Raw genomic sequence first — 17412 nt, forward strand, 5'->3', positions numbered from 1 at the left:
CTAGGCTCTTGTGAATGGAATTGTCTTCCTGATTTCTCTTTCAGCCTCTCCATTATTGATATATCGAAATGCATTGTATGTTAATGTTACACTTTTGTCTTGCCCAAGTGTTTATGATTATTTAGGAGGTTTTTGGTGAAATCTCTAGGATCTTTTAAGTAAGGAATTAGAGATCACCTGGGTTCTTCCTTAGATATCCGGACTCCTTTTGTTTCTAATTCTCATTTCTCTGGCTAGGGATTCTAGTACTCTATTGACTAGGTGTGAAGAGGGTGAAGTCAATGCTTAAGATCCTAGCACTTAATGATTCTATATTATTTTCAGTTTCCGACTAGAGAACGTAGGAACAAATTTTTCATATATATGTATTTTATGTCCCATATTTAAAAAAATTATTAGCATATATGAGGCACCTTTAACTCACACAAATTAAGAGTTTAGAGCAAAAAGCTCAAGAATGCTGACAAGAAGTAATCAGAAGAATCTTGAGCCAGAAAATTTCTGGACAGAGACAATTACTGGCTAGTTCTCAAGCATTAATTGAAAATTTCTTTTATGACTAAAGAATAAAACATAATCTTAAAACCTGAAATACCTGCATGTCTTAAATAATATCAAAGAAATGAGTTAAGAAGGAATGTATGTCCTGAAGAGTTCTATAATAGAGAAATAGTTTAATAAGAATGTCCTGCTGGAGAAACGCAAGGAGGTTCTCATTATGCTCAGCAGCAGGTACTCCCTCTTTTAGTTTCTTCCAATAATGAAACCAATGAGAAGCTGCCAGATACCATCACCATATTCTATGTTCCTAGGAAGAGCCCTATGAGCTTTCAACTGACCAACCAATAAGTGACTTCGAATATGAAGAAAGATCAACTCTATGACCTACAATCGTGTATTTGGAAAGCTACCACACTGAATGATAATGCAAAACTCTGAAAAAGGTAAGAACAAATCAGCTCAGGGCGTTCATTTCTGACTGAAGAAGTAAGAACAAGCCATTTCATGGGGCTCAATTGGTTTCTTCACAGTTGTAGGAGAACCAAATGACACAGAAGACAAAACATTTGGTTATACACTGATAAATGGGTGGCCATTTGTCAGGTTGCGTGGAAAGGGTAATGGGCGAGGGAAAACTAGACAATTAAAGGGAAAGAGAATTAAGGAGGCACAGTGCTATGGACGTCAGTATGGAAATTTTTAGGCTGCATTAAAATAGGACAAGTTGATGCTCATCATAATTCTTTCAGAATAAAAAAACTAGAGTTAAAACACAGTGGCTATCAGGGTTCAAGAACATAGTAGACTGGGAAAAGGGAGCTGCAACATTAGAGATGAAATGCCACTAACATATTCCTCTTGTACTCTTTTTTTTGGCCAGTCCTGGGCCTTGGACTCAGGGCCTGAGCACTGTCCCTGGCTTCTTCTGCTCAAGGCTAGCACTCCGCCACTTGAGCCACAGCGCCGCTTCTGGCCGTTTTCTGTATATGTGGTGCTGGGGAATCGAACCTAGGGCCTCGTGTATCCGAGGCAGGCACTCTTGCCACTAGGCTATATCCCCAGCCCTCCGCTTGTACTCTTGATGTATGAAATGCCACTAAAATTGTCCCCTTTGTCAGAAAGAGAAAAGGGACTTCAAATAAACTACAAAGCATTTCCCAGGAGCAGGCTCCTAATCTCAACATAACTTCCAAGTACACTACACACTGCACAATTACCAGTATCCACCAGAAGGTATAAAAGGAGGAATGGACACTCTGGATTGAGTTTTACATAGCTGGTAATAGATGCAAAAGCTCAAAACAACTGGAAGTCCCAGGCACTGATGGCTCATGGCTGGAATCCTAGCTGAGGATCTAGACAGATCTGAGGACTGTAATTCAAAGCCAGCTGGGGCAGAAAAGTCCATAATACTCTCAATTAACCAGCAAAAAGTTAGAAATGGATATGTGGCTCAAGAGGCAGAGTGCCAGCCTTTCCCAGAGAGAGCCAAAGAGATACCCTGGTTCTCAGTTCAATCCCCAGGGCCAGCGAGCATGCATACATATTCATTAGTACACACACACATGCACACATGAGCACACACACACACATGCACGCACGCATGTGCACACATACAAAACACACACATAAATTCAAACAAAAGATACTGTACTCTCCCGATTACATGTCATTATGCCAAAAGAATATACTTTAGAGACCACAGTATCCAAAGATGGTAAAAAGGTACCTCATCAAACAAACATATAATGTTTTCATGAGAATGATAGACGGATAATCGAGATCTGGAATGGGAAATCAAAATATTTGTTGTCTAAAATAGGAGGAGCTAAAGATGAAAGGCAGCATAGTTGTCTTCACAAATAGGGGCTCGTACCCAGTTTGATGAGGCCACAGGAGAGCTCCTGCTTGAATGACCCCTCAACTTTTCTGGAGGTCATGAGAGGGTGAGGGAGGATGTCATTCAATTTTTTTTCCTAACACCTCTACTTTCTTTTTCTCTGCCTAATGCAGTGATCTTGAGACCACAGCTGTGACCGTGGATGCCAAGAAATTGTTACTGTACCTTTACATCATTATCCTGGGCCTAATGGGATGGGTTCTGCCGAACTTCACTCCAGTTAGGAAAGGTGGGACAGGGCTAGAATGTGAGAATGAGAATGTATGGTACTGCCTAGGGGGCAACAATCTCCTACTTCTGTAACCAGAAACCCTCCATTCCACACAGTGAACCAAGAGAGGGGTACATCCAGTAGTCTTCTACTTCAAGCAAGATGGGTCAGGAGGTGAAAAGGTCATTACTGTAGGTATCTACAAATTCATTTCCTGGTGCTGATATACCAAATTATTAGAAACTTAACAGGAAAAAGAATCATTTATTCTGTCACAGGTCTGGAGACCAGCACAGACACATTCATACCACAAACAAAAATATATCCTCAATTCTTATAATCAGTTACCTTTGCAATTATGACTTCTTTCTTCAGAATCTTCATAGCATAATATTTGCCACTTGCTTTCTCACGAACCAAAATTACTTTCCCAAAAGTGCCTTTACCTAGTAGTTTCAAATAGTCAAAATCATTCATTGTCTGAAAAACACAAGTTAGAAAATCTGTTATAAATTATTTGAAACAGGAGCTGGGGATATAGCCTAGTGGCAAGAGTGCCTGCCTCGGATACACGAGGCCCTAGGTTCGATTCCCCAGCACCACATATACAGAAAACGGCCAGAAGCGGCGCTGTGGCTCAAGTGGCAGAGTGCTAGCCTTGAGCGGGAAGAAGCCAGGGACAGTGCTCAGGCCCTGAGTCCAAGGCCCAGGACTGGCCAAAAAAAAAATAATAATAATAAAAAAAATAAATTATTTGAAACAATCTGTTAGCATATATAAATGTGTGCATGTGTATATGTAATATCCACTCCATTTTTTTTTACCAACTTCTAAGTAACTATAAATAGAAAGAATCAGATTGCCACTGTCTCAGCAGTAGTCATGGATATTAAAAAAATAAGTAGTTCTCAAATACTGGACAAAACCATTTTGAAACTAGAATCTCTCAACAAATGAAAACTTTTAGTAGGTGGAAAAATTTCAGACTCAAATAGATTTAGTAATACTGATGCCCTTAAGACCATCATACACACTCATTCCTAAACATTAAAGGGACAGCAGGTTTTGAGGGAGGTACCTAAGAGTGTACTCCAACAAAATAAGAAGGGCATCCAAGAAAGAAAATACCCTAACAAACGTTGAGAACATCCTGGAGCTCAGTGAAAAGAAATCTAACAAAGATAGCAGTTGTGCCTCCTGAGAAAATGACTTGGTGCAATGGGTGGGCAGACAGCAATAGGAAATGTGTAGTGAATCTGCCCTTTTCCACTTTATTATTAGTCTATTGGAGTCAAACGATTTCTGAGATTTTGCAAGACATATATTCATTTTAACACAGTTCTTTGTCCATAATTTTGTTTTCTTCAAATATCAAGTTATAATGTTAGCCATTCAGTATTATATTGAGTTCAAAGAAAATGATAAGCAAAAAGGAAACCCATGTGGCTCTAAATATGGAAAATAGTAACAAAGCTAATATCATTTAGACAAATAAGAGGTAATATAATTTGTTAATATATTTAAAAAAATCAGAAAGCCAGGAACTAGTTGGCTCATACCTATAATTTTAGCTACTCGAGAGGCTAAGATCTAAAGATCTCAGGCAGACAATTCTGCAAGACTTTATATCTAACTAAGTGGCAGTTGTGAGTAAAAAGGCTGAGAAGTCCTAGTCATTGAGCTTAAGCCCCAGATACATACACACCCATCAAGGGATAAAAAGCATTTAAGGCAGGTAGTCTACTAAGCTGCTTTCCTTCTTTCCATGAAAAGGAAGACTAAACTTGAACACATACATACATATTCTCTACATATTCTCTCTCTCTCTCTCTCTCATTACCAACTTCTAAGTAACCATACATAGAATCAGACTGCCACTGTCTCAGCAGCAGTCATGGATATTAAAAATACTAAGTAGTTTTCAAATACTATACAAAATCATTTTGAACCTAGAATTAAATAGGGTAGAGTTGGAATAGCTTTTGAATATGACAGTATAAAATTCAAAGGATTAGATTAAATTGGGACTTGGTTTTAAAGTTATCAATTAAAAATTTGAAGTTAATGATGTACATGTGCACATATCTGCACAAATTGAACCTTCTTATCTCTAAGCAGGTAAGTAAAGCTAGATTGTGTTTTCTTTTTGAATAAGGAACCAGTTATGTTATACTGACTTAAGAGATACTCAGTTTTTTTTTTTAAAAAAAGGCTGTCTATAAAAGAAAACAAAAACTGTGTGCACATATCTTACCAAAATCAAGCATAAAATATCATTTTATGATAAACAAAAATTTTGCATTAAGGAAGAATAATTAAGTCTATAAAGCCATAACTGCTATTTCACTAAGTTCACATGTTTAACATGTGGAAAAGGAAGGGTTTCAATGCAGGCAGTTTAACTCCAAAGAGCTCTTAATACCAAATTTGGGGCTGAAAGTATAGCTTGTGCATACTTGTGTAGCATGCACAAGGCCATGGGTTTAATCTCTACCTCCTTTCCTACAAAACACTAAGAAAAAAAAAACAATTTTACATATAACACTTGGAATGTTTTTGCTTTCTCATCCAAAGACTCATTTACAACTTACCCTATATATATATATATATATATATATATTATACTATATATGGGCAAATAACATGTTGATATCTTTCAAAACTCCATCTTTAGAGTTAAGATACTTTATTTTTAATTAAGGAGAAGTTACTCTCATGTTTTTGTAGCAGTAAAAACATCTGTAATTTCCATTAAACATCAAGTGTTCCTTATTCTGGAGTGCCAAGGGAAGGACAGCCTTTTCTCGCTGGCTGGGGAGCAGCCATCATTTACCAGGCCACTCTCCCTGTGCCTAGTGCTGCTGGGTGGCCCAGCCCGGCGCAGGGAGCACTGGGGACCCTCTTCTACTTGGGCTTTCAGTGGAACACAGGATGCCAAATGCAAAAGGAGTAAAGCATTTAGAGAAAACATTTACTTCCAAGTTTATAAAAATGAAAACGAGGGGAAATGCAATTTATGATGTTGTTTGATAGCACATCACTGCTGAAGTATTACTGATCAATTATTTGGTTTTATAAATGACAGGCATTTTAGGATGATGTGGATAAAATAACTTGATACATACATATCCTAAGAAAACTGGAGGGCCTCCCTCTCAAATAGCAGTTTTTTGTTTCCTAGTTTTTGTTCTTGTTTCCACTTGCTGGAGTTCAAACAGCAGTTTATAATCTATTTTATGCAGACAAATGTGTTCAGAGCATTAAGATGCCACTGTCTTCTACCTTTCTTTTGTGGTGGGTTGTAGAAGCATCCATCTCTTCCTCTCCTATATTGTCAATCTGGGAAGTTGGACTACAATTCATTCTCTCCTCTTCTTGCCTCTGCAGTCTGTCTGCCACAGCCTGGATAGCTTCTGTCCATTCTTCCCTACAGAAAGAAAGAAATGAGATTCCCCATTAACTGAAGATGATGAATGATGGTAATCTTTCATAAGGATACTGTACTGAAATCAATAGCAAAAGTATATTACTGCACAGCTCCTTGTCTTCTTCCTCTCTCTTTCTTCTACTAGCCCAAAGAGAAAAGCATTTTCACTGTAGGTGTAAAGTCAGGTAGCATTTATTTGAAGGTATGTTAAGAGAAAAAAGTGAGGAATTTTAAAATCCAGTTAAAAGTCACTTGAAAGTACAGCTAAATTTTGTTTGTACATATCTTACCTATGAAGTAGGTTGGTCCTGAAAAGTTTGCTACAACATTTTTTTGCAAGTTTTGTTTACCACCTCAATCCAATATAGTCATTTTCAGGAACTTTATGTATGTGGCCCAACAGAAGTTCCAATACATGACTGTTTTCTTTTTATTATTATCATTAAGTAGTTGTTCAAAGAAGCTTCCATTTGACAAAGCAGTTTATAAATCTTGATCAATGTCACCACTTTCAACATGCTCACCCATGCCTCCCCTATTCACTCCATCTCTCACTCTTCTTAATTTTGTTGCATATACATTGAATTACTGACTGCATTCTCCCCCTACTCCTTTCTCCTTGACCTCACTCTACCCCTTTCAAGTAAGACATCCCTTCCTGAACTTTGATTTTGGCTTTCTAAGGAATTACATCATTTGATATCTCCCAGTTAATATATTTGTATACATTTGCATGCCACCCAATATATTTAATTACTTATAAGTTGATGAGCTAAATCTAGCTTCCACATATAAAGCATGCATCCTTCAACTCTCTTGGCATGATTACTTTACTTAGCCCAATTAGTAAGTGGGCTAATGAGCTAAAGAGAATGTTAGAAGTAAAACTGGTCAATATCTCCAGCCATAAAGGAAATGCAAATCAAAACACTGATATTCCACCTGACCCCAGTTAGCATGGCCATTATCAAGAAAACAGATGCTGGCAGGGATGTGGCCAAAAGAGAACCCTAATACACTATTGGTGGGAATGTAAACTTTGTTCAACCACACTGGAAAACAGTAAGGAGGTGCCTCAAAAAATTTAAACACATAACTACCCTATGATCCAGCAATCCCAAACCTGGGCATTTACCCAAAAGATTAAAAACCAGGATACAGTAAAGCCACCAACATAACCATGTTCATTGCAGCACTACTCATCATAACCAAGTTATGGAACCAGCCCAGATATTCTTTAATGAATGAGTGGATCAAGAAAATGTGATGTGTGTGTATATGTATGCATATACACACACAAACACATATACATACAATAGAGTTTTACTCATTCCTTAGAAACAAAGATATTGTACCAATACAAGATTTATAAAGGCAAACATTTTACTGTTCCCGTACCATTTTTCTTTCAATCTGTTAGAGCTCACTGATGTGTATAGGATTTGTATCTCCCTCACATTCTTGCCAGCATTTACTGTTTTTTTCTTAATGACAGTCATTCTGACTGAGGTGAGATGGTATCTAAATGATGTTTTGATTTTCATTTCCTTTATATGTGTAAGGATATAGTAGAGAACATTTTTTTTTCAGGTATTTACTGGCTATTTTTATTTCTTTTGACAAATGTCTAGCTGACTCTTTTCTCATTTACTAATTAGACTGTTTTGTGTTTTATATATTGTGGTATTTAGCTATACAGTCTGGATATACAGAGCTCAAAATCTTTTAGCTAATGACTATCTGGAAAAGATTTTTTTCCCACCCTATAAGTTTTCTTTACACTCCAGTAATTATTTGCATTGATGTGCAGAACCTTACTTTAATGTAATACTATTTTTCAGTCCTTCTTATTTTTTATGCAATTAAAGTCCTATTCATAAAGTGATTACCTATGTCTAAATTTTCAAGTGTTTTCCTCTAAGTTTCAGGTCTTACATTAAGATCTGTTTTGAGCTTATTTTTGTACAGGGTAAGAGATAGGAATCTAGTTTCAATGTTCAGCATGTGAATACTTAATTTTCCCACCAACACTGTTGAAGAGTCTGCCTTTTCTCCAATGTATATTTTCCTCATCTTTGTCAAAAATCAGATGGGTGTCATGTGAATTTATTTCTGGATCTTCTATTATATTACATTGGTCTACCTGTTGGTTTCTGTGCCACTAACCTGAAGTTTTTGTTACTATATACTAAGTAGTATAACTTGAAGTTGGGTATTGTGACACTTCCAGTATTGCACTTTTTGTGCTGGATTTCTCTGGCTATTCACCACCATCTTTTGTATCACCATGAGGTTTAGACTGATTTTTATATTCTATACTAAAGATCATATGGACATAAAGACAGCTTGCTAGACAGGTGTTCTGACTGCTGGGGCACACCTCCAGCCCTATTTCTGTCTGGCTGCTTTTGAGATGGTATCTCACTTCCTGCCTGAACCTGCCCCTGCACATGACAGGCTAATAAAGCCCTGAGTTCAAACCCTAGTGTTATCAAAAAAAAAAAGGTTGCCTTTACTTCTTAAAGCCTGCTGAGAAAAATGTATGTTTTGTAGACATCAGGTGAAATATTTTAAGGATGCCTTTAAGTACACATTATCTGTAGAGTCATTAAATCTGAAGTTTCCTTGTTGATTTTTTATTTTTTGAATCAGGATTATGAGAGTGGTATATTAAAGCAAATAATATATTGTTAGGGGTCTGCTTTTGCGCATGCGTCAATACTGGGCTTTGTGGGCTGGGGATATAGCCTAGTGGCAAGAGTGCCTACCTCGGATACACGAGGCCCTAGGTTCGATTCCCCAGCACCACATATACAGAAAAAACGGCCAGAAGCGGCGCTGTGGCTCAAGTGGCAGAGTGCTAGCCTTGAGCGGGAAGAAGCCAGGGACAGTGCTCAGGCCCTGAGTCCAAGGCCCAGGACTGGCCAAAAAAAAAAAAAAAAAAAAAAAATACTGGGCTTTGAACTCAGGGCCTTACATTCTTGCTTGGCTTTTTCAATCAAAGCTAGCACTCTACCACTTGAGTTAGACTGTCCAAGTCCACTTTTTTTTTTTTTTGGTTGTTAAATTGGAGATATAGTCTCTTGGACTTTTCTGCCTCAGTTTGCTTTAAACAGTGACTCTAAGACCTTGGCCTCCTGTAGTAACTAAGATTATAAGCATGAGTCACTGGTGTATTGTGGATGGGAGTGGGATGTCTATCTTGCTTTTAGGTCCTGTAGTCTTTGTTTTATGTAACTACATGTGTTAACATTTGATAATATTTACAATTTTTATATCTTCCTGATGGTTTTTTTTTTTTGTTTTGTTTTGTTTTTTTTTGGCCAGTCGTGGGCCTTGGACTCAGGGCCTGAGCACTGTCCCTGGCTTCTTTTTGCTCAAGGCTAGCACTCTGCCACTTGAGCCACAGCGCCGCTTCTGGCCGTTTTCTGTATATGTGGTGCTGGGGAATGGAACCTAGGGCCTCGTGTATCCAAGGCAGGCACTCTTGCCACTAGGCTATATCCCCAGCCCCCTGATGGGTTTTTATATCAAGTGATCACTGTGTTTTCTACATAATTTTCGTTTGAAGTCTGCTTTATCAGTTAGGAGTATAAATACTCGGCTGGGCTGCATTTGCTTGCAATATCTTTTCCCATACTTGTCTTTGTCAGTGACGTACATTTTCTTGGAGGCAATAAATGCATTAAGGTGTATTTCTTGTTTTTAATCTAACTTTTGGTTGAAGAGTTAACACTAGTATCACTTGAGTTATTACTGAAAGGTATGCAGTAACTATTGGTATTTTGCTTTTGTAGTATTTTTATTTCTCCCTGCTAAACATTTGTAAAACTATCTAGTAAGATTTATTTCCTAGATGTTCATGGTTGTGTTTACCTTCATCTTTTGTATGTAGGATTCCTGTGTCTTCTGTAGTACTGGGTTGTTGTTTTTGTTGGGGGGGGGTATGAATTCCTTTGATTTGTATACATCATATTTTATTTCTTCCTCAATTATTAAGGTGAGCTTTCCTAGACACAAATAATATAGGTTGGTAGTTATTTTCTTTTGAAAATTGAAATGCATTATTCAATGCCTTCCTTGATTTTACAGTTTATGTTGAGAAATCTGCGGTTATTCTGATGGGTTTACATGTATGGGTGACTTGGTGTTTCTTTCTTGCAACTTTCAATATTTTTTCATTGCTCTGTATGACTGACAATATGACCATAAAATTGCCTGAAAAGTTCTTATTTCATCTTCTCTGTTTTCCTAAATGCCTCCTGTACCTGGATAACCAGCTGTTTCTCAAGATTTGGGAAGTTTTCTGCTATAACCGTTAAATTTCTTTTCCTTTTTTGTGTTTTTATTTTTCTGGTAACTGGGGTGGGGGGGTAGGGTGTTAACCCAGGACCTGGGCTTGAACTCTCCCTGAGCCTCTTTGTGCTCAAGGCTAACGCTCTATCACTTGAGCCACAGTACCACTTCTGGCTTTTCCTGAGTAGTTTATTGGAGATAAGAGTCTCATAGACTTTCTCGGCTGGGCTGACTTTGAACTGTGGTCCTCAGATCTCAGCCTCTTGAGGAGCTAGGATTATAGGTGTGAGCTACCACAGCTTGGCTAAATTTCTTTTCTATGCTTTCAGATCTCTGTTCTTTCCTTTACAGGCATGAGCCACTGGTGCCGGGCATGAAGTTTTTTTTCTTTTGTTTTGTTTTGTTTTTGCTAAGCCACCATAAGTCTTAACTGGCAGTAAGTTTACAGAAAATCTCCAAATACTAGATTTCTAATGAATACAGAAAGGCATACTGCAATGTCAAAAATAAATATGTTATTTTTCATTTTTACTTGAATGACTTTTTTCTACTATTCATAAAAATAAACAAAAACTTATGCAGAGTATAGTATGATACTGTAATAACAGCACATGTTTTTAGTGCTTAAGCTCCAGCTCGAGTCTAGCTTTATAAATATAAATGGCAAAGCAAATCAAGCTTGAATAAGATGCTGTCAGTTTACTGGAAATAGTATTCTCAAAGAATTTATGTTTATGGGAGTGTTCCATTCATTCAGCCAGTCAACAATTATTTCTGTGGTCAGGTATTGGACTGTATGCTTGATAAAGAAAGAAAAAAGACAGGAAGGAAGAAATAATCCTTACTGTTAAGAAATTTACAGGCTGTTTCTAGAATCAAGTAAAAATGGAGCTGAATGCTCATGGCTCATGCCTGTAATCCTTGCTACTCAGGAAGCTGAGGCCTGAGGTTCATAGTTCAGACAGAATAGCCTGTGAGACTCTTATCTCTAACCTCATAAAGCTGGAAGTGGGATGTGGCTCAAGTCGTGGAGCCCCAGCCTCAAGTGAAAAGTTAAAGGACAGTGCTTAGTTCCTGAGTTAAAATCCTAAAACTAGTGCATGCATTCACACACACCCATGAGGAAGTACAAATGGCCAAAAAAAAAAAACATGAAAAATGATCAATATTCCTGGCCATAAAGGAAATGCAAATCAAATAACACGAGATTTGTCACTCCAGTCAGAATGGTCATCAAGAACATAAATAATAATAAAATGCTGATGAAAATGTGGGGGAAAAGGAATCCTAACCACCAACACTGTTGGAAGGAATATAAACTACTGGAACCAACATGGAAATTAGTATGGAGATCCCTCAAATAATTAAAAGTAGAAGTATTCTATGATCCAGAAATACCACGTTTGCTGTTTATCCAAAGAAACACGAATCAGGAAGAATAGAGATATCTTCACAAGATTGTTCACCACAGCACTGTGCAGAGTAGCCAAGCTATGGAGACAATCCTATACATGATGAATGCATCAGGAAAATACAATATACCTATACAATGGACTATTATTCACAAAGAAAGAAATTATATCATTTGCAGGTAAATAAAGGGATCTGAAGACCTCATACTTAGTAAGCCAGGTTCAGAAGGAAAAAGATCATGTTTTTATTCATATGTGGATGCTAGACCTAAAAGATAAACACATATGTAAACACATACAGGAATATATGTGATCTGATTAAAGTACATGATATGTGAGATACCATGGTAAAGTTCCTTTGAGCAATTTACAAAAACATTAACAAAAATGAGTATTGTGAAACTGAGACATGTCTGATCTAGGATGTAGCTACTAGTGAGGCAAACAGAACAGTAAATTATGCTGAAACTGTTTGGGAAGGGGGAAAGTGAAGAAGTAATGAAGGAAGTGACTGAAAAGGAATTGAGCATCTACAGGTCGTAAATCTTAAAAAAGGAAAGGGAAAGAAAGACAAGGCAAGGGAGAAAGGAACAGAGGGAGGGACGGAGGGAGGGAGGGAGAAAAGGAGGGAGGGAGGCTGCTTACTTAGACAAATAACACAGTCATGACTCTTGTATGACAGACACAGATAGACACCTACTAATCAGTACAGACAGGGAGTCTTATCTACCTAGTCTACAAAAGTCAGGTTTTGTGGGAAAATTGTCATTTTAGATCTGAAGGACGGATGGGAATTAACCCAAACATGATTATTGAACTCGTTACATGAAAAGGTGCATTGCAGAAGAGGGGCAGGAAGTAGAATGGAAGTCAGTATCAATATTGGAAGCATAGAAAAGAAGCTATTATCATGCTAAACTCTGGTTACAGAATGACAATTATGAGTAATTTCTGAATCTTTTCTATGTTTCTTTTCTGTATTTCCTAAGGTAATCAAGCATTACACTAGAATTATTATCAAAATAATGTTTTAGAAGGAAAAAAATAACTTTAGGTAGGTCTAGGATTGTAACTCAATGGTAGAGCATTTGCCTCCTATGTGCAAAATCCTATGCTCCATCCTTAGCTCTGCAAAAAAGAAAAATAAATAAATAAATAAGTGCATGTTTCCATTTAAGAGTTGTAGACTTTTTTGACTTAATTAAAATCTTAGAAGACTATTATAAGAAAAGTTTAATTTACCCATTTGAAAATGAGGCACTGAACTTCAACAACTAAGATTCTATACAATAACCTCTGTGTGGAAAAGTCATCTTGTGTTTGCAGTCCTTAGTGTGAGTCCACCAGGTAAGAGTAGTAAGTCAGAACTAGAGGAAGGGAAGGTGTAGTGAAGTGTAATGAAGAGGATGGAATAGGACCCTGAAAGCCAGTGAGCTGGAGGCCAATGTGCTACAGCCATGCTAATCAGTCCTAATGCTCCCCTCCCCCACATGGAGCTAGACCAATCACACAAGGCTGGTCCACTCTGAGCACACACTTGGATTAACAGAAAAGGGCACATTATTTGAAACTTGTGACTATCCTATTTTCCTTAGAACTCAAAATAGGAATATAATCAAGTCTATGATTTAAGAAAAAGGCAGTTTGGGAAATGTTCTACTTTCTCTGAAGAATTATATCTTATGCTCAGCAGTTCTGGTTTAGTATTTTGCAAGCTCTGATTATTTTTGTATGCTATGTGAAACACAATGGTATAGTTGTAATGACTTCAACTACAAACACATCATTATATTGTTGCTCTTGCACAACATGGATAAAATAAGTCTCTTACCTTTCCTCTGGAGTATCGACATGAAATGTTCGCTCTATAACAGTGGTCCACTGTAGACATCTGATTATAAATGTGTTTGGCTTTGGTCTTTCTGTTTTCATTAACTGGCATTCTAGAAATAAAACAAAGAATCTCTTTAAATATGTATGTACTTAAGCCATGAAATAAATGGTTGATAACTACTGAGTGCTATTCTACACAAACCTTAGTGTAGCCTCACAGCTTTCTATGGATGTCTTAGAATTCTTCCCCCCTTCCACTGAAACTATTCTTTCCAGTTTTTGATGGCTAATTGGATATAAAAGCACTATAAGGAATTAAAGTAACATCTCAAAAGATGTATATTTTGAACACCATACCTAAATGTGGTTAGAATAGTATGATTTAAGGAATTTCTTAGAATTGGAGGTATGACTCAGGTGGTAGAGTGAAAGTGTGAGACACTGAATTCAAGTCCTGGTCTTGAACCACAACAACAAAAAAAAGGGACTTCTCAAACCTACAGTTTTAAAAGATATTTAAAATATTATACTGTCAGATTTCAAGTGGTTGTAAGTTCTGGTAATTTTCAAAGCTGTCAAAGATGACAATAAAATTAGTTTAATTGTCACTTTGTGTAGGGGGTGGGGTGGGCGGCTAGGGTTTGAACTCAGAGCCTGAGTGCTCTCCCTGAGCAGTTTTTGCTCAAGGCTAGGCACTCTACCACTTGAGGCAGAGCTCCACTTCTGGCTCTTTCGGGAATTAATTGGAGACAGTAGTGTGTTACATGGGGTTCCTTGTGTGGGCTGATTGTGAACTCCAGTCCTCACATATCTCCTGAGTAGCTCAGTTTATAGGCATGGGACATCCATGTTCAGCCTTAATTGTCATTCTTTTTTTTTTTTTTTTGGCCAGTCCTGGGCCTTGGACTCAGGGCCTGAGCACTGTCCCTGGCTTCTTCCCGCTCAAGGCTAGCACTCTGCCACCTGAGCCACAGCACCGCTTCTGGCCGTTTTCTGTACATGTGGTGCTGGGGAATCGAACCTAGGGCCTCGTGTATCCGAGGCAGGCACTCTTGCCACTAGGCTATATCCCCAGCCCCTTAATTGTCATTCTTAAACAGACCATGGAAAAGAACTATTTAGAAAAGAATAAAGCATTTGTATTTCAGTATGGCATAGTTTAGAGATGTATTAAAATAACAACAGAATAACCAAAGTACTCTGTACAAATCAACCATTTTGAACAAAGCACTATGCAAGATACTGGGCACATAAAATGAGGAAGAATCTGGAAGTTTATAGAACAACCATATTCTACTACTTATCATTTCACTAGCTATAGTTAATCAGGGTTTCTAATAACTCTAGTCTAACAAAATATTCCATGTAATTATAAACAACCCAGATTTAATAGGTCTTAGCACCAATTATGTTAAATGAAGTAAGTCAGACTCAGAGACACAAAAGGTATATATTTTGTCTCACATGTGGAAGTTAAATATGTTACAAATATGAAAACATATACAGGGCATAGATATACAAACAAATCGACTATAGTATGGTAGGTGCAGGGTAGGATTTCTCTGGTGTAACTTCTTTGAACAATGAACTTAAAGTTTAACAAAATGAATATCAGGAAGCTGAAGCATGTTTTATCAGAAAAGGGTGAGAAAAAAGGGAGGAAGGTAGATGGAGAGAGGAAGGGTGGATGAATACAGTCATAATATTCAATGTACATATGTAAAATGGAACCAGGTAAACTGAGGGGGTGGGTGGGGTTGGGAGAGATGGGGGGGCGTGAATGATGGAAAGGGAAACTGATCAAGATGCATTGTATTCATAAGCTGACATGTTAAATTGAGACGTCTGTGTAAAACTACTTACAAGTAAGGGAAAAAAAAGGAGTCAGATGCCTTATCTTAATGAGAGGAAAACAGGTAACAAAAAAAAGTCAGTTTTATCACTTGCTAATAACATCTATAGAAACTAGCTATATCAACATTGGATTCACTTATTCAAATAATTTATTTACATAAATCTATGTAAATATTATTTTGCTTTCAAACTTAGGTACTTTAACATATCAGAATTAATTAAAAAACCAAGGAGCCCAATTCTCTGGGAAGTAATGCTCTTGAACTATAGAAATACCGGCTTGGCACAGCTAGCCCTTTGACGGGAAAGCTGAGTTTTGCAAGGCAGAACAACTGGGGGAATACTCTGCAAAACCACACCTCTGCTTCTTGGCATTGAAGTCAACAGAAAAGTAGTCTGTGGGGATTCACTTCCAGAGCACTTTTGCTTTGGGTATAGGAGAGAAACAGAGAAACAGAGACAGAGACAGAGACAGAGAGACACAGGGAGGGAGGGAGGGAGGGAAGCAGAGAACCCAGGAAGAAAACTGTGGAGGATATAATCAAAAGCCAATGCTCTTTGAAGGTGAGAGGCCTCGTGAAACAGGATGAAAATGATATCTTGGAGTCTTTGTCACCAATACTGCTATTGTCATAGTTGTAGTGAATGAAAAGGTAAAATATCTAGAAGTTTAAAAAAAAAAGCTGAATTTCTTTTTTTTTTTTGGCCAGTCCTGGGCCTTGAACTCAGGGCCTGAGTACTGTCCCTGGCTTCTTTTTGCTCAAGGCTAGCACTCTGCCACTTGAGCCACAGCGCCCCTTCTGGCCATTTTCTGTATATGTGGTGCTGGGGAATTGAACCCAGGGCCTCATGTATAGGAGGCAAGCACTCTTGCCACTAGGCCATATCCCCAGCCTGAATTTCTTAAGTGCATTTTCTCAACATTTATTTCTGTCAACGTGCTTTCAATAAATGGATTTCCAATAAAAATACCTTACCGTGAATCATGTTTTAAATTAATACCCATTAGATTGAAACCTTATAAAAGAAGCAGTTACTAAGACATACAAGTGGTAGCTAAAACATACTAAGATAAAAAAAAAAAAAAAAAGCTCTATCTTGGGGTTTGTGGCATGAAGAAACAACCACAAGTAAAAGAACTATATCCAAATATGAACTGGTTGTGACTTTAAATCGCCACGATAAAACAAATGACTAGGAATTAGTAAGTGGAGACATGAATATCTCCCACAGCTCTGTGAAATGGAAAGAGGATGTCACAAAGGTTCTACTTCACATCACCGTGGTCTGGAGACTCCTTGTTGAAGCAGATTCTCAAGAGCATGATAGTTAATCAGTAGGCTAGCCAACACTTCTATAGGAGAATATGTTCTTTTTTTTTTTTTCAAATTTTTATTATCAAACTGATATACAGAGAGGTTACAGTTTCATATGTTAGGCAGGAGAGTATGTTCTTTTTCATTAGGTAAAGAGTCCCAAAACAAGTCAAGTCAATTTAAGTATGAGCAAGTGTTACAGAGATTTTTTTAAAGATAGTAGCCAAAAGTTTGTAATTTCTGAAATCATTTAATGCACATGGATTGATAGTGGTTCTTACATTAACTGTAGCTAACTTTTATTATAAGGTGTAATACCTTTTGGTATTTGCTCACTGGTACTGCCGTTAGACTGTTATACAAGTTAAACTCCTAAACAACTCGAAATAAGAACTAAATTTCAAACATTTTGCTTACTTTACACTATTCTGAACCACAGATGACCAAGTTTGTTTGAAACTGTAATTACTCTGCAAATGTGAAAGCCAATTAACAGTACTGCAAGATGCCAGATCAAAAAAATACACATACCCATAAGAAATATTTGGTGATCATATGTTCAGATTTTATTAAAAAGTTAAAGATTTCACTGCAACCTCTTTAACCTTTTAAATGTTAACCTTATCTTTAAAAATAAATTTTATTATAAACATGGAAAAAGT

At 37.3% G+C, this 17412-nt stretch overlaps 1 protein-coding gene across 3 annotated transcripts in view; it reads right to left on the bottom strand.

Annotated features, from left to right (window-relative positions):
- The window catches only part of Akt3 (AKT serine/threonine kinase 3), a 190379-nt gene that overhangs the window by 52741 nt on the left and 120226 nt on the right, over positions 1-17412 (bottom strand). For all 3 annotated transcript variants that reach the window (XM_048357470.1, XM_048357471.1, XM_048357472.1), the window contains 3 exons: positions 13579-13690; positions 5895-6039; positions 2961-3092 (listed from right to left, as the gene is read on the bottom strand). In XM_048357470.1, coding sequence (XP_048213427.1) covers positions 2961-3092; positions 5895-6039; positions 13579-13690 — 389 coding nt within the window. The remainder of the gene's footprint in view (positions 1-2960; positions 3093-5894; positions 6040-13578; positions 13691-17412) is intronic.

The sequence above is a fragment of the Perognathus longimembris genome, chromosome 11 (genome assembly GCF_023159225.1).
Source record: "Perognathus longimembris pacificus isolate PPM17 chromosome 11, ASM2315922v1, whole genome shotgun sequence".
NCBI lineage: Eukaryota > Metazoa > Chordata > Mammalia > Rodentia > Heteromyidae > Perognathus > Perognathus longimembris.